General features: G+C 41.1%; 1 protein-coding gene across 3 annotated transcripts in view; it reads left to right on the top strand.

Annotated features, from left to right (window-relative positions):
• The first annotated feature begins 16,623 nt into the window (after positions 1-16,623).
• Positions 16,624-18,629, top strand: part of FSHR (follicle stimulating hormone receptor) — a 215,552-nt gene continuing 213,546 nt past the window's right edge. For all 3 annotated transcript variants that reach the window (XM_063441480.1, XM_063441479.1, XM_063441478.1), the window contains exon 1: positions 16,624-16,837. In XM_063441480.1, the coding sequence (XP_063297550.1) occupies positions 16,686-16,837 (152 nt within the window). In that variant the 5' untranslated portion in view covers positions 16,624-16,685. The remainder of the gene's footprint in view (positions 16,838-18,629) is intronic.

The following is an 18,629-nucleotide window of genomic DNA, read 5'->3' as shown; positions in this document are numbered from 1 at the left end:
CGGACGGCGAACATATGCGATGTTCGGTCCGCCCCCTATTTTTTTTTTGTGGTCTTTCAGCCAAATTTACTAATACTAAGTAAAAATTACTTAGTATTAGTAAATTGTGCCCCTACTCGCAATACCGCGAGTAGGGGCATGTCTATTAAACAGTGAGCAGCCTGTGGCTGCTCACTGTTAAAAAAAAAAAAAAAAGGGTCCCCCTCCCTGAGCGGGTAGGGGCCCTAAAGTAAAAAAAAGGGGGAGAACTTATTGTCCTCCCCCTGGCCCCCACCCCTGAATGGTGGGTGGGGGCCCTAAATACCAATAGGGGAGGACCTATTGTCCTCCCCCCGGCCTCCACCCCTGAGCGGTGGGTGGGGGCCCTAAATTACCAATGGGGGACCTATTGTCCCCCCCCTTGCAACCACCCCTGAGCGGCGGGTGGGGGCCCTAAATACCAATGGGGGGACCTATTGTCCTCCACCCCGGCCCCCACCCCTGAGCGCCCCCCTCATTATTTTTAGGGTGAGGGGATGGGTAGGGGGACCATTTTTTTGGTGGGGGTGGGGGTGACTAGGGGTTTGGGGACCCCTAGTCACCTGGGGGTGGGACATTTTTTTTAGGGCCCCCACCTGCCGCTCAGGGGTGGGGGCTGGGGGGAGGACATTAGGTCCCCCCCCTATTGGTATTCAGGGCCCCCACCCACCGCTCATGGGTGGGGGCCGGGGGGAGGACATTAGGTGTTCCCCCATTGGTATTTAGGGCACCCACCCGCCGCTCAGGGGTGGGGGCTGGGGGGAGGACATTAGGTTCCCCCCTATTGGTATTTAGGGCCCCCACCCGCCACTCAGGGTGGGGGCCGGGGGGAAGGGCAATAGGTCTGCCCCCCTATTGGTATTTAGGGCCCCCACCCGACGCTCAGGGGTGGGGGCCAGGGGGGAGGACAATAGGTTCCCCCTATTGGTATTTAGGGCCCCCACCCGACGCTCAGGGGTGGGGGCTGGGGGAAGGACAATAGGTCCCCCCTATTGGTATTTAGGGCCCCCACCTGCCGCTCATGGGTGGGGGCCGGGGGGGAGGACATTAGGTCCCCCCCTATTGGTATTTAGGGCCCCCACCCGCCGCTCAGGGGTTGGGGCCGGGGAGGAGGACAATAGTTCCCCTCCCCCTTATTCTTGTTTAGGGCCCCCACCGCTCAGGTGGGTGGGGGCCCATCACTATTGTGGCCAGAAAGAGTCCCTGTGGGTTTTAAAATTCGCCTGCCTATTGAAGTCTATGGTGGTTCGCCGGTTTCGCCCGTTCGCGAACATTTGCGGAAGTTCGCGTTCGCCGTTCGTGAACGGCAAATTTCATGTTCGCGACGTCACTATGCATTTCAAGGTACTTTTTGATGAAGTCCTTTGTTGTTAGAGGAGTTGGACACTCTGTGATATTGTAGTTTATAGCCTAATTTCTTCTAGGATCAAGGCATTCCATGGCATTGCAAGAGTGGTGGGTATAATTTGTCAGAAAAATTAGTTTAGGCCAAACTTTTCAGGACAGCCAATTTTTAGCCATTTAGTCATCTGAAATTCATTAACAAAAAAGATTCAGGAAAACAAATCACACAAATTAAAATGGCGTGAAAATGTGCCTATCAAATACGGACATAATATAAATAAAATGTATATGTTAATTAGTGTAGTATTAAATATTTACATATACATATAACATATACAAATATTGTGTATATGTGTACATATTTAGCAATACACTGATTGGGTGTATTTCCCACCACTTGGTTCACAGATCAACAGATCAAATAGGAGCAGCAGGATCTATATTTATAAATTAATATTATTTATATGTAACATGCAAATACATACTGTAAATATAGATTCAAAATTCTGTACTGTTTCTTAATTGTTTTACTTCTATTGGTTACTTCTCACTTGATTTTGAATAAATTCAACATTTAGTGACTGTCCCCTAGTCATTAATCATGTTTTTTTCTCGTCTGTCTTTTTTGGAAATAGCCCACAGTAGGCTGTAGTGGTTATGGTACTTGGAGTCTTCTTTTTTACACTTCATCCAGCATCTCTATGAGCAAATTGAAGATAGATTAGTTACCTTATTAAATGTCCCATTAGAGTAGAATTTTAGAGTAGAATTTTGTTTGACTTAGGAACATAAAATTGGTTAACAGTAGCCATGATAAGACTTGAAATAAAAATAGTTTAATATCTTGGGAAAATGAATATATTGTAAAGAACACACAGTACATCCAGTGCCTTCTAATAAGCAAAGTAGGTTGGTTAATATGTTGTAAAATTAGCTGTTGCAGTCTCCCGAGAAAAGTCTAAAGGTGAATGAATACATGGGATGAAAATATTCTGTGAATCATAATCTTGATATGATTTATTAAAAAATATATATTATTTCTTCTTAAGTGGAAATCAAAGAACATGCATATTCAAGAGTGAAAAAACCCAGTTTATTTATTCTTTTAGTTTGTTGGTTGGATATTTGTTAGAACCTTAACAGCATGAGCCCCTACTATAAGCACAAATAAATTATATGTTTTATTGTGAAGAATTGGTTGGATAAATAATAATAACAATATTAATAATAATAGAAAAGTTAACAACAAAATAAACTGTAATTATGCAGTAGGAAAAAGATAATGGAATCATGTCCAGACTATGGATATTATTTCTGTAATTTGAAAAAAGAAATAACATAGACAATTAATCTTGTAAATTGATAGAGAAAAGCGCTCGCTACAGAAAGAGAAGATTGGTGGGCAGCAGTAAATCTGTGAGAATTCCCCAAATCTCACTAACAGTACAAATAGTGGCAAACAGGGTGATGAACCGCGCCCCAAGAAAATGCAATGGTACAGAAATTGGCGTTTATATAAAAGGAGATATATTAACAGCAATATTTATTTGGTCTATATACGCAGGAATAAGATTCTGTAACACTTGGTTGAGCTACTAAGAGCTCTGCTGTCATTCATCTGGACGGTACAATCCCCATCTATTGATATAAGTAGTTATATTATGTTGTTCTTGCCGTCCAATATACAGTTGCAAGAAAAAGTATGTGAACCCTTTGGAATGATATGGATTTCTGCACAAATTGGTCATAAAATGTGATCTGATCATCATCTAAGTCACAACAATAGACAACCACAGTCTGCTTAAACTAATAACACACAAAGAATGAAATCTTGCCATGTTTTTATTGAACACACAATGTAAACATTCACAGTGCAGGTGGAAAAAGTGTGAACTCCTAGACTAAAGACATCTCCAAGAGCTAATTGGAGTGAGATGTCAGCCAACTGGAGTCCAATCAATGAGATGAGATTGGAGTTGTTGGTTACAGCTGCCCTGCCCTATAGAAAACACACACCAGTTCTGGGTTTGCTTTTCACAAGAAGCATTGCCTGATGTGAATGATACCTCGCACAAAAGAGCTCTCAGAAGACCTACAATTAAGAATTGTTGACTTGCATAAAGCTGGAAAGGGTTATAAAAGTATCGCCAAAAGCCTTGCTTTTCATCAGTCCACAGTAAGACAAATTGTCTATAAATGGAGAAAGTTCAGCACTGCTGCTACTCTCCCTAGGAGTGGCCGTCCTGTAAAGATGACTGCAAGAGAACAGCGCAGACTGCTCAATGAGGTGAAGAAGAATCCTAGAGTGTCAGCTAAAGGCTTACAAAAGTCACTGGCAAATGCTAACATCCCTGTTAGCGAATCTACAATACGTAAAACACTAAACAAGAATGGATTTCATGGGAGGATACCACAGAGGAAGCCACTGCTGTCCAAACAAAACATTGCTGCACGTGGATGTTCCACAGCAGTACTGGCAAAATATTCTGTGGACAGATGAAACCAAAGTTGAGTTGTTTGGAAGAAACACTATGTGTGGCAAAAAAGAGGCACAGCACACCAACATCAAAACCTCATCCCAACTGTGAAGTATGGTGGTGGGGGCATCATGGTTTGGGGCTGCTTTGCTGCGTCAGGGCCTGGATGGATTGCTATCATCAGAGGAAAAACGAATTCCCAAGTTTATCAAGACATTATGCAGGAGAACTTAAGGCCATCTGTCTACCTGCCGAAGCTCAACAGAAGATGGGTGTTGCAACAGGACAATGACCCAAAGCATAGAAGTAAATCAACAACAGAATGGCTTAAACAGAAGAAAATACGCCTTCTGAAGTGGCCCAGTCAGAGTCCTGAGCTCAACCCGATTGCCCGATGCTGTGGCATGACCTCAAGAAAGCGATTCACACCAGACATCCCAAGAATATTGCTGAACTGAAATAGTTCTGTAAAGAGGAATGGTCAAGAATTACTCCTGACCGTTGTGCACGTCTGATCTGCAACTACAGAAATGTTTGGTTGAAGTTATTGCTGCCAAAGGAGGTTCAACCAGTTATTAAATCCAAGGGTTCACATACTTTTTCCACCTGCACTGTGAATGTTTACATGGTGTGTTTAATAAAAACATGGCAAGATTTAATTCTTTGTGTGTTATTAGTTTAATCAGACTGTGATTGTCTATTGTTGTGACTTAGATGATGATCAGATCACATTTTATGACCAATTTGTTCAGAAATCCATATAATTCCAAAGGGTTCACATACTTTTTCTTGCAACTGTATATGGGAAAACACAATGGAGAGAGATCTTATGGTGTAGTACATACGTACACAAAGTGAAAAGTAAAAATGTGGTATCCTACTTGCAATCTCCAGAGCAATGTCCTGCTCTGGTGTGAAGAGCGCTGGTGGTATAATCCCCACCTAGGATATGCAGGATACACCAGGAGAAATTATGACAGGAATATAATGGATAAAATAAATAAATGGAAATATACCTTTAAAATCATAAATACTTTATTTTAAATAGAAGATATATATATATATATATATATATATATATATATATATATATATATATATATATATATATATATATATATATATATATATATATGTGTAAAAAGCAAAAAGGAATACATTCTTCCAGTATCAACACTTAATGCATTTCACCCGGCTGGGCTTCCTCAGAAGTGACACTTATATCCATAGACAGGGATTGCACCGTCCAGACGAATAACAGCAGAGCTTTTATTTACTAAAGTGAGAATTGAAAATGAAAATCGAATTTAAGGCCAGAGTAGCTGACATGGGAGTAGAACCGATTTAGAGAATGTTTTCCAGCTTGCCTTTCATGAATTTGAAATTCTCTTTGAATTTTCACTAGCAAATAACCCTGTATAACCCTGAAACATAATTTTATGGCAAGACAGGAGGCTTCATATTTGCTTATCTTTCTTTACTGAAACTCCCAGCAGCAAAGAAACAGTCAATAGCAGTGTAAAAAGTTTAACCAATCAGAGAGCATCACAGCAATATAAACTGTCATCAGGCTCCTCCCAATTCCTCTTGCTTTGCTGCTTAGCCTCCCAGGTGAGTCTATTCTAATTATACTCCTATCTATGCTCTATTTTAGACGATTATATATATGTGTATATTGCTTTAATATTATATATATTGATTTATTTACTCATTCAAGTATTTTCCTACAACTGTTTCTGTGCTTTTAACTCTCTCTACTTAGGTGACATGGGCTGACACCCCAGTCAACCTACAAACTCAGTTACCTCTCATATTTTTCTACTATACTTTTCCCTTGCGCTGTCTGTTTTATTGACACAGCTTTTCCCCGCAGCGCCCGGCATTTTGCCGGTCCGCTCTCCGCTCTGTTTGCCTCACACACTTCGTGTGTTGCATTGCGTCTCCATAGAGACGCGTCCCGCCTTTTTTCTTGCCGCGGCCATTTCTATTAGTTTTTCCCGGGCTTCCTCTCAGCGCCATCTTGTGGAAAACCTATGCGCGGCGGTTCACTCGCATTTCGGCTCCCACTGCAGAACGCGACCCAGCTGTTCGGTAAGTACTTTTATCTCTTAAAGCCCCAGACCTTTTATTTTAAACATTAAAGATACATACTCAAAATTTTTCCATTTTTCTTGACAGTTTTTTTTTTTCAACTTAAAAAATCCTTGCTTGATACTGAGGGTGACCCCCTCAAGCCTTTATTCAGAGGGTGACCCCCTCTAGCCTTTCCTTCAAGGGTGACCCCTTTGCTGCCTCTATACAGGGTAATCCCTATATGATAACACAGGCACATACCTGTTATTAGATTTTGGACACTTCATTGTCCTTCTCTCTCTGGGTGAACCCCACTGATAAATTGTGGATGAACCCCACTGTTACAAGGAATTACTCTCTAAGTCCACCGCCTCATTCTAATTAGTTTGTCTGCACACCAAAAATAATAATAAAAAAAAAACGGCGACCATTACCCAACTCTCAGACTCCGAAGATTCTCATGCTTCAGAGCATGAAGGGGCCCCTCGCAAACGCCCTTGGAAGGGCGATAGCGCCACCGCCGCTAAAGGCAAAGCGCCTGCTAAACACCCTAAAGTGCCCTATTCAAAACCCAAACATGATTTTGACGCATTTGAGGGTTCTACCTCTAACTATAACCTCCAAGTATTAGACGAATACTACGCAGAACACTCTGATACTGAGGCTCCGCCTCATAAGACATTCCGAGACCTTTACCCATCCGATTCTGCAACTAATGACCCCCTCATACCTCTAGAGGAACTCCAATCGGAGTCTGATCCCACGGATACCTTATTTGACACCTCTGGACGCCCTTTATTTGACCCCAGGTGCTTTAGGCACCCTAGATCGGCCGAATGGACGCCCCCAGACCACATTGCCAAATATTGTAGAATGTGGCTCCGTCGGCCTTTAGAAAAAGAGGTGAGAGCCAAATTAAGGGCAGAATGCCCACGCCCCACTATCCCAGACAAGGTGGCCAATACACCAGAATTCGACCCCTTCCTTGTGACCTTTCTAACCAAGTCAGGGAAAGACCCCCGTAAGGGTCTAGAACAGGGTCTTAAAACTACTCAAGACAAGTTGATGGATGTGGCGGGCCCGCTCATACAAATCTTCATTATTGCAGACGAGGCTTTATCAGGTGGCACATTTGACGCACATATGGTGCGAGAGTGGGCACAAAGGGCCTTATGCCTTTTAGGCAATGCCAATGTGGCAATATCAACTGAGCGGCGGAAAGACGTCCTTTATAAAATTGATGCCAAACTTGCCGAATTAGGCACTAAAGAACTTGGTCCAGAGGCTCAAGGCATGTTATTTGGAGACAAGTTCATAAAAGAACTAAGTAAGCACGTGCCTGACAAAGGCACAATCCTCCATTCGCAAGGTATTTCGCTCTCAGCGTTTTTCCGGAAGAGCTGGTCGCTATAGAGGCCGAGCGACTGGCAGAGACGCCTTCACAGGCTACAGGCCTCGACCTTCAGACACCTGGAACTCGGGCAATACCCGATTCCAACACAGGCAATTTTTTCCCTCTCGCGGAGCAATCCGAGGACGTGGATCCGCTTCCCTGCGCGGTCGCTCTGCTACAGGTAATGGACCTTCCTTATTCTCTTATTCCTATTGCAGGCCGGTTAACCCTTTTTTCCCAACAGTGGTCTCAACTCACTCAGGATCCTTGGATCCTTCAAACGGTGTCCGGGTTCCACCTGGACTTTTCAGTCGAACCAATACAAAATTCTCTTCCTACCCCAATCAAAATGTCTTTGTTAGACGAGTCGACTCTACAGAGCGAACTCAATGATCTATTCACCAAAGGTGCGATCGAACGAGTTGTTGGCCCACAGGTCTTCGTAAGCAACATGTTTCTTGTAAAGAAAAAATCAGGAGGTCTACGACCGGTCATCAACCTGAGAGATCTGAACAATTTCCTCATATACCGTCACTTCAAAATGGAGGGGATCCATTTATTGAGAGACCTACTCTCCGAGGGAGATTGGTTCTCTCGCTTCGATCTAAAGGATGCATATCTCACGGTGCCGGTAACACCAGCACACCGCTGCCTTCTTCAGTTTCGTTGGGAACAAGCACTATGGCAGTTCACCTGCCTCCCCTTCGGCCTATCTTCCGCACCCTGGTGCTTTACCAAACTAATGAAACCAGTGATGGCCTTACTGCGCTCCCAAGGAATTCGCTCCATAATCTATCTGGACGATATCCTTCTCATGGCACAGGACCAAGAGACCCTCCACCTTCATACAAACATGACCTTAGCCCGCACCATCGGCTTGCTCTCCGCCTCAATACAGGCTATATTCCCTGCCCCACTGCACTACCGGGCACTGCAACGACTAAAGACCCAATACTTACACCAGTTGACGTCCTACGACCAACAGATCACACTCACAGACGAGGTCCGGCTCGAACTCCATTGGTAGCTACAACATATGGACGCCTGGAATGGAAGAGCCATTTTCGGATCCCAATCAGACTTCATCCTGGAATCAGATGCAAGTTTGCTCGGATGGGGCGCAACCTGCTCGGAAACCTCTACAGGAGGACTCTGGTCCCACTCAGAACGTGCACTTCACATCAACTGCCTCGAACTGATTGCAGGCTCATTTGCAATCCGCAGTTTCGCCAAAGATGTCTACAACTGTTCCGTTGTGCTGAAGATGGACAACGTGTCCGCAGTCCGTTACGTGAATCATCTAGGAGGTTCCAAATCAAAGATGCTCTCAGATCTGAGATCAAGGAATTATATCCGTTCTGCCTAGACAGGAATATCTCCCTGCGAGCGGAATATCTTCCAGGATCAGACAACCTCGTCGCAGACTGGTTCTCCCGCCACTGGAGGGACTCCAGCGATTGGCAACTGAATCCACAAATATTTCACCATCTCCAGATTTGCCGGGGATCATTCAACCTGGACCTCTTTGCATCTCGCCTCAACAGGCAGACGGACGCTTTTTACAGCTGGTTGCCAGACCCAGCGTGCCTTGCAGTCGATGCCTTCCTACAGAAGTGGCCGATGTCAGGGGCATATGCGTTCCCTCCATTCTCCATGATTCCACGCACGCTACAACATCTCAAAACTCAGGGTGTCAAGATAACACTAGTGACCCCACTATGGCGGGCCCAACCATGGTACCCTTACCTCCTGGAAATGTCAGTGGACTTTCCCCTGCTGCTACCCTGCACCTACGACCTCCTCAGAGACCCGACAGGCAACTTTCACCCATTGGCGATCCAGGATCATCTCCAACTAGTGGCTTGGACCGTTTCAGGGGATCGTGGAATGTCTCAGGCCTTTCGACAACTGCTCAGGGACTCCTTTGGGATTCATGGGCCCCGGGAACCAGACGCTCTTACATCTCTGCATGGCGCCTATGGAGTTGCTGGTGCTTGGAAAGGAACCTTGATCCCTTTTCAACACCTATAATTAATATTATCAACTTCCTGTCGTCTCTATTCGACCAGGGTAAATCCTACCGGACCATTAACGTGTTTCGGTCTGCTATTTCTGCAGCGCACGTTCCTATAGAAGGCTCTACAGTGGGCAAACACCCGTCTGTCTGTAGACTCTTGCGGGGCATCCGCATCGCTAGACCCCCGATTCCCAAATATAATCAATTCTGGGACGTGGCCATCATGCTCACGTTCTTGGAAGCTTGGCCGGACAACGAAGCGCTCTCCCTACGCCAATTGTCAGCCAAATTAGCTCTTCTCCTTTGCTTGGTCTCCTTCCGAAGAGTTTCCGACATCAGGGCTTTCGACTTTCACGCCCTCGATTTCACACCAGAGGGGGTACACTTTCATATCACTAGACGCACCAAGACCAACTCATCTACTTCAAGCTATCCTTACTTCTCGGAGAAACCCCTCCTATGCGTAGCCCGGTGCATAAGACACTATATCGCTCGCACTACCCCTCTCAGAGCACCTACCGGGCCCCTCCTGGTATCCTATGTACGACCTCACAAACCAGTCTCGTGCCCTACCATTGCACGCTGGATTAAATGGCTCCTAGCCCTGGCTGGCATCGATGCATCTTTCGGAGCTCACTCGGTTAGAGGCGCAGCCGCCTCCTCAGCACTCATAGCTGGAGGTTCCTTAGCGGAAATTCTATCCTCCGCTGATTGGTCTAGAGAATCCACCTTCCGTACTTTTTATTTTAGACATTCTCCACACGTTTCTCTGTCCTTGCTATCTGTGCGTTAAAATAGCAAATATGAAGCCTCCTGTCTTGCCATAAAATTCGGGATTATTCTAGCTCCGAGTGACCGAATAATCTAAATTTTATTAAAGACAGGAGGCGAATATTTTCCCACCCTGGATTCTTTTTCCCACCCTTCTAGGTAAGTATCCTGTACTATCTCCTATTTCTAACTATGTCTTACATCCTCTCTTTCGCTAGTCTATGCTCATTAGGTCGTTATTATTATAACCCGTTTTCTATTATAATTTAGTTCATTAAATTCTAGATGGTCACTTACTGTTCATACCACTCAGTTATTATCATAGTTAGAGCTTGCACTAAATTGGAAGTCAGTTCACTGCATTTATTTGGTTTTCTTTTGCCAAAGAGACCATACTTTCACAATGTTTCTTCTTCCTCCTAGTGTGAAGATCACTTGCCTTCTGCCTCGATTCTACCTGCGGGTTGATCACTACCTTCATCCTAAAGGATACCTTCACCGTTACCTGTTCATCGTTTTTTAATGACTCTACTTTTACATGGTTGACTCTACGACTGTTCGGCTACATCAAGAAAGAGGAATTGGGAGGAGCCTGATGACAGTTTATATTGCTGTGATGCTCTCTGATTGGTTAAACTTTTTACACTGCTGTTAACTGTTTCTTTGCTGCTGGGAGTTTCAGTAAAGAAAGATAAGCAAATATTCGCCTCCTGTCTTTAATAAAATTTAGATTATTCGGTCACTAGGAGCTAGAATAATCCCGAATTTTCGGTAGATTAGACTTTAGTTAACTAGCCCCATGTGAGAATACATATAGTTACTACAGTGATTTCAACACAATTTTATTCCAAACAATATAACAAAAGGGTAGATCATTCTATTGTTCATAATTGCCTAATATAGCTATCAACAGGTCCATGGTAAAAATACAAAGATATTTAAATAAGAACACTCAATGTAATCTATTAACAAAAAATTCCCCATCCAGTCTGCTTATTACTGATAATTTGCTTACAAGACGTACTTGGAAATGAGAGCAAGTTGAATGTACCTCCCCTGGTTAAATACTTTGTTATTATTATTATTATTGTGCATTTTCTATAAACCTTTAAATCTTTTACGTTCCTGCTCAACAACACACCGTAAACAATGATTATTTTGCCTAAAATTTTTCGGAAAACTGAAATATCCAAGGATATCTATTTATACAGCTGCAGCTTGCTATTCTTGGTTTTCCAGAAAGACATGGACTCTGCCCACATATTTAATTTGTCATTGATCTATAGTATAGCAGGAATAACACAGCTGGATTCTCCACATGTTATGCTTGAAATTTGTAGAAGTATCAACATATATTGGCATTGCTCGCTTCTCATTAATTCTTTTTTTAATTGTTCCATGTGGTTTTCTCTGTGTGTTATTCTTGTGGAATTTGTTATTGTTCCAGATCAAGGCATCAACTACAGGGAAACCCAGGTGGGAGCATGGTCACATTTATAATGTTATTACTATATTTCGTGCTTGTTACTCATATACAATATATTGTTTTCTGTGGCATTGTTCCTATATCCAATTTAGAGAGCACTGTGTCTGTAATCCCTACATGAAGTATGTGGCCACGTTTTTAAAGGGACACTATAGTCACCAGAACATCTACAGCTTAACATAGTTGTTCTGTTGTCTATAGTATGTCCCTGCAAACATTTTAATGTAAACACTACTTTTCTGAGGACAATCACTCAGACCGCCTTTAGAAGTGCTTCCTGGGTCAGTGCTGCACAGTGTGTAGCACTTGCATTCAGCATTCCCACACTCTGAATGGAGGCGCTAGATGTTCCTCATAGAGATACTTTGATTCAATGCATCTAAATGAGGAGATATGGATTGGTGCAGCGCAACGTTTTGCCGTCCATGAGCAATAGCCTCCCAATGCTTTACTACAGGAAAACCGATGATCTCAGGAGTGGGAGTGTGGGCGGCACCAGCTGCTATGGGACATGCGTGGCATTGGAAATAAGGTAAGTACAATTCCTTTTTCATGGGGAGGCAAGGGACCTAACTGATTTAGAGTCAGGAATAAGTTTGTATCCCTGACACTATAGTGTTCCTTTAAATTGAGCCCCACTTATTTAGTGACTCACAGCACAGAGGTTATTGTTACACTCAATCCTGAATTTCTTTTATCTGCTGATTAATTTACCTCTCTTCTGTGTACTCCCATGTAATGTAAATATTTAGAACTGTCCTTTCTACTGGACAGTGTGTGAATCCGTTCATAGCTTACAATGTATTTTCATTGTGTCATCCGCATGACCATCACAGAACGGCTGCCTAGTGATCCATTGCACGTTTACTTTACAAACTTATCTCTAACTTTTATCTTGATATTTTCACTCACCTTCTTTTTAGATGCACTGTGATTGGGGGTGGGAGGGGTTATTTTGTTATTTATTAAATAAAATATGGTATTGTAAGATGGCACATACCAATTCTAATTACATTAAATCGATAGGATTTAGATATTATTTAAAATGTATTTAGATTTAAAATATGGTATTTTATGGCATGTAATTAATTTTTAGATCACAACCTTTGCGTACTGAACAATGTAAGAACTCTGTGAAATAATCATTTAATTTGGAATGTATCCATTTCATTATTTTGTAGAACAACTATAACACAGTGTACAAGTGACTTTTACACATGATTTAAGTTAATATTTTATTAACTTGTTTATTGTTCCACACTGCTGAGTAATTATCAGATATCACATAGTGTGTGCTTTGTGGCAGTAGATTCCCCAGTTTTAACTTTTTAACCCTATTTCTTCATGCAGTTTATTTCATTTTGCAACATTTTGAACTGTGGGTACACTTCCAGGAAGTAAAGACCCTAAGGAACCAGGCATGGCCTATGCAGCAACAAGGACATGTGAGTGGGAGAGGAGTGTATACAAAGGAATGTGGTAAAGTGGTTTGGGATGTGGGTGGAGTAGTTTGGGTAGATGGATGGGCTAGTATAAATAGGTTGCCATCTTACAGTACAGCAGTCATCTTAATTATCAGTTGGGAATAGCTTGGTAATTGCTGGTTGTTGCGCTCACCCTGGGGGACTACAATTGGGCCTGTCACCAGCGGTTGCAGAAGTCCATTGGTTCGGTACCCAGGGGATGCCGTGGGAGCAGCTGTTGTCCGAAGTGGTCCATTTATCCGGCCTGCTCGGTGTTCCTGATGTCATTTTAATACATGCTGGGGGAAAGGATCTTGGAACAGTTCTAGTGTGGGAGCTGGGGGAGAAGATCCAGAAGGATATGGGGAGCTCTGGCTCCATTTTCCGAGGGTGTTTTTAATATGGTTCGAGGTGCTCTCTCAGAATTTCTGGTGGAAGGGCTAGGGATCCCAGGGCTTTGGAATGGGGCAGAACTAAGCTCAATAAGAGGGTCTCACATTTTGTGAAGGGAATGGGGGAGCTAACGGTGCATCATCACATCTTTGAGCATAATGCTTCTATTTATTTTCGTAATGATGGTGTCCACCTGACGGATGTTGGGCTGGATTTATTTAATTTAGCTTTGCAGGAGGCTTTGGAGGAGGCCATGGTTGTGGTGTTGGGGAGGCCCCGCTGATTTAAGGGGTAAACCAGCGGGTCTTGTGGTGGTATATGGCCCTTGTCAACAGGGAGTTGGACCATCTATTTATGTAATTATGTATATAGTGTTTTATGTTATAACGTTGACATTTAAATATTTATATATTTAGATTTTAATAAAGCTGTGGACTAGTTAAATCCCAAGCAAGTCTGGTGTGTTTTCATTGGAGCAAAGGCTGGGGGTTTGTCAAGGGGTCAGGTTTATACCCATACACAGTTACCCTCTACTTACGCACATGGAAATAGTATATATATGAAATGTCAGTTTTTAAAAAGGCATCTAAATAAGCTGTAGACATATTGCCCAAATGCAGACTAAGGTGTTAGTTAAACGGTGGAGCTCGCAAAATGAAAACATTATCAGCTTAAGGAAACATTACCCCATGCTGTTTACAAGCTCTGCTCGCTGTGACTTCTGTGTGAAACTCACCATTTGGAATCTATAGCTGTGTACAACACAATGTATTTATTTTGCTTTTTTATATGTGTTATAAAACAGGACTTTCTCATGTTTTTCATGACTGAGTCAATTTAATATTAATTAAGACACTGGAAGATAAACATACGGTAGCAATAAATTGGACAATAGTATTTTAACTCAATCTTCAGAGATAAAGCTGATGGTCAACAAACTCCCCGTTTCTCCACATTGCAATATGTCTCAGAGCAATCTGATTGGTTGTTTAATAAGCCAACTAATCACACTGTTCTGTCAGCCAAGTCTCAAGTGAAGTGTCTGCTTTAGCAGACATGCCCACACCTGCCGTTGAACTTCTGATTTGTAGCAGCACCTAAAGACTTTATAGACAATGGGTGTCCATTTAACAGGACTACATTTATACTCATCAATGGCAAGCTGGCAAGCAGAATTTTTGTTCTCTGATAATAAAACAGGACCAATAATTACATGATAATTGTACTAGGGGATGCTTTGGTCTAAACATCTCAATAAGAAGGTTCCCAATTTTACCTGCCCTATTAACAAAAATGACCAAAACACTCACCACCGTGTATAACACCAGTGAGAAATAAATATTGGGGTGTCAGGGAATCATCATTTTTTGAATGAGACACTCTAAGCATGCCAATGATTATTAGACTTGTGCACAGCAGGAAAATTCAGCTCAGCTTAATAATTTTTTTGAAAATTAAAAAAACTTTTTGGGCAAGCCAATGTTCAGCAATGTTCTGGTTTGGTTCTCCAGAACTTTGGTTGCATTATGGCGCTTAAAACAAAATTTAGGTAAGCCAATTTATTTTTTAACCTATCAGTGATTGCTATTGAGAGAGCGGTTAAAATGGAAGCAGCAGGGATGAACTGATATTTCTTATTGACTAAACATGTCTGCTAAACAGCGATCAGCCAGTACACTCGCACATCCTCCATGCTCCCACCCGTGAACATTGGGAGGGGACTTCAATTTAAAGAACTGGGATGAACAGATCACCGGTGAGGATATAATTTGAAAAATATGTGGAGACATAGAGCCTTTGTCCCCCATGGTGGCTCTCTAGTTAAAATATTGTTGTCAAAAATATTGTGATAAATGCTTTGTCACTTCAATTTATTATTTTAAATTATGATAAACTTTGAAAATACATAATTGTCATCTGTTCAAGTACAAGATATATATTGTCACCCAATCACGATTATTAATGTGATGGGCAGTTATCAGATTTTATTTTATTGGGGGGTTGCTAGGGTTTGGGGACCTCTAACCACCAGTGGTAGTGGACATATTTTTTGGCGGGATGGACAATGTCATGTCCACAGTATATATAATTAGAGGAGAGGGGGTGGGGGTTTTGGGCTCATTAGATCCCTAATTTATCAATATTAAAGCTGGAGAGACCCTAATTTCCCCCAGTTGCCACATTAGAGTCTCCACCAGCCACCCATGGGTGGACCTGGCATGACATTAGTTTATTCCCAGTTTACTAATTAGAGTCCCACACGCTGACCATTGGTAGGTTCCAGAGGGGACACTAAGTTCCCCATTCATTTTAATTACAATCCCCATCTGATTGTCACAGGTGGGGGCACTAGGGGAACACTATGTCTTCCCCACATTATTCTTTAAATAGAGGTCCACTATGGGCACTATATCTAATCTGCTTTATATGTTTTGTTGACAGCCCCATCATGGATGCACATGGGGAGGACACGGGTACTGTGTGGGATGGAAAAACAATGGACATACATTACTAATGAATGATTATCTCATAATGATTTGTTATCAATATGATTTGTTTTACTATCAACTAAAGTTACTTTGTTAAATTTTGTTCAACAATACAGACACTGTTATGTGCAGCTGTGGTCATCAATTCAGCCCCTACCTGATGATTATATGCTGGAGAAAAATATATTAATATATTATATATATATATACATAGAACTTAATACAGTACATATTACATAGTACAAGATAGTAACAGTTATATTATTATGCTAGCAGGTATTGTGAACAAAACAAATGAAATGTCTGTGTATTTACAGACAAAGTATTGGCAGCGACTTCAAGGACACCAGCAACCTTTGATAAACACAGTGTCCCTTGCACTAGAAAAATAGTTTTGTATTTTACTCTCAGTAATACTTTTCAAATCACAGTACTACTACGGAGTGTCGAAAACATTACATCAGAAAATATGCAGTTATCTCATTCAGTTCGGATTTAACTTCAAGGTTACTCTACTAGTGAAACACTTGTTAATAGAAAATTGCTACAAAATTGTAACTAGGGTTATTCTATTGCTGTATATGATTTCACAAGAAAGTTCAGCTTATTCAGCAATTCTCTTGAGGTTTTGAAAATAAGTCAGTTTCTTCTTCTTAATATCCCATGGTACACCTCTGACAGAAGGCGGACCTTATTCACAATCATTGCCACAGTACGGAGATTGCAATTTTCACTTGAGAACACAGACCACAGATGCTGGCATGATGTATTTTATTTTCATCTGCATGTTAGTTTGTTTGAAACCGAGTTTTGGATGCCATCCTATCTGTCAGTGCCTGGACAGGATTTTCATCTGCCAGGAAAATGAAGTGGTCCAAATCCCAAAAGACATGCCAAACAACTCTACTGAATTGTAAGTCTTCCGAAATAGATTGTGCTTTTATTTACACAGATAACGTTGCATAAAGTATGATGTCCTGGACTGCATTACACTTTTCTTCATAAATGGGACATTGATCCTAACAGCATTCTGATAAGAAGTTTATGTTATGCTACATTAGAAACATCTATCTGTTTGTCTGTCCGTCCGTCCGTCCGTCGGTGTGTTATCTTTATTATTTGAAAAAGATGCATTTGAAATGTTCTAAATAATGACAAAAATATTGTGAGAAATATTTATTCACTTCAATTAATTATTTCAAATTATAATAAACTTTGAAAGGTATTTGGTATCTGTTCAAGCACAAGACTTCTCAAACAGAATAAAAATAACTGTACGTTGCATAAACAACATTTACGATAATCACAACAAAGTCACAAGTATTTTGTTTAGTTTATTGTATTGCGAACGTTAGGAGGAAGTTGCAGTTAACCGATTCAAAAGTTTTAATCTTTTTTGCATTTTAACTGTGTGAAGACAGTTCTGCGATGAAGATTATTATTATTTTTAACAGAGAAAGGGGTCATAGAAGTTCTGTGTTTCTTTTTTTCTTCTTTTTTTTTTTTGTTTACCATGGGAAGATATAACATTGTTGATAATGCAGCCTAGCTTTTCTAATTGATTGGTGGGAATAAAAAGGATACATTTGTTACCTTTCAAGATCCTCAGACTAATCGCTTGCCATTTGGGAATTTACATCTGGGTTCTGAGTTCTGAAAAAAAGAATCTCAAAACAGAAATAAATAGTTTGGCTAAAATTTCTAATAAATAATTGAGGACACAGGAAAATAATATATACACGTGGCTATGTAAAATCACAACACAATCACTAACATATCTTTTTTTTTTTTTTTTTTTACGTATTAATTCTTCTATTTGCTTATCCAGTGCTAACTGTTTTAACATACATCTTTTATTTGAATTAGAAACTCACTGGGGAAGTTGTCAATCATTACTTTTAGAGTGTTAACCTTCTTTTGTGGTAACTATCTATATATTGAATGCACTATAAAATAAATATTATGTAAATACATATATATATATATAAATATAAATTAAGTGATTAAATCACCATCACTTCGCACCATGTAATGAAAAGATATGAAAGGAATAAGGGGGTTAAGACGCCAAAAAAGGTGGGATAAGAACTTACAAGCATGAATAGAATGACAAACGGGATACAATATGCAAAAAGATAAAATAAGAACAAAAAGGCAGAAAGATACACAAAAGGAGCCAAAGAATGGGCAAGATTGGCAAAAGGGTCTTCTTTATAGACACACAGGTGTAGACAAAAATCCTTGCACCTGTTCATATTTTGTAGCAAATGAAATGGCCTAGCCATTTTCATTTGGTAACATTGACACATTAATTTGTGGTTTGAACCAAGCCCACCAATGGTTTTAATACAAAAACAATTTTATTTCTTAAGATATATACTTATTAAGAAAGTGCAATTGTGCAAAATAGAAGTACAAAAAAATACCACCAAATGTACAGAACTCCATGCATGACAATAAAGTGCTTAAGACCTAAAATGCTTATTCCAAAACAAGGTTTACTGACCTAGAGTTTGGAGACCAAAACAACCGCAATGTTTCGGTCCTTGACCTTTTTCAAGGGGGGACCTGTTTTCTCTGCATAACCCTGCAACGTGCATCTTCCATAAATGAAAGTGAGGCCTATATTAGAAATTGGAAAAGGGCGTTTGTATTCTTGCGAATGACTAAATTACCAAAAATTTGTATTTTTAGTAATTTCGTCC

Source organism: Pelobates fuscus, chromosome 2, assembly GCF_036172605.1.
Source record: "Pelobates fuscus isolate aPelFus1 chromosome 2, aPelFus1.pri, whole genome shotgun sequence".
In the NCBI taxonomy this organism is placed as follows: domain Eukaryota; kingdom Metazoa; phylum Chordata; class Amphibia; order Anura; family Pelobatidae; genus Pelobates; species Pelobates fuscus.
Note: the sequence above shows the minus strand (reverse complement) of the source record. Positions and strands in the feature narration are given on the sequence as shown.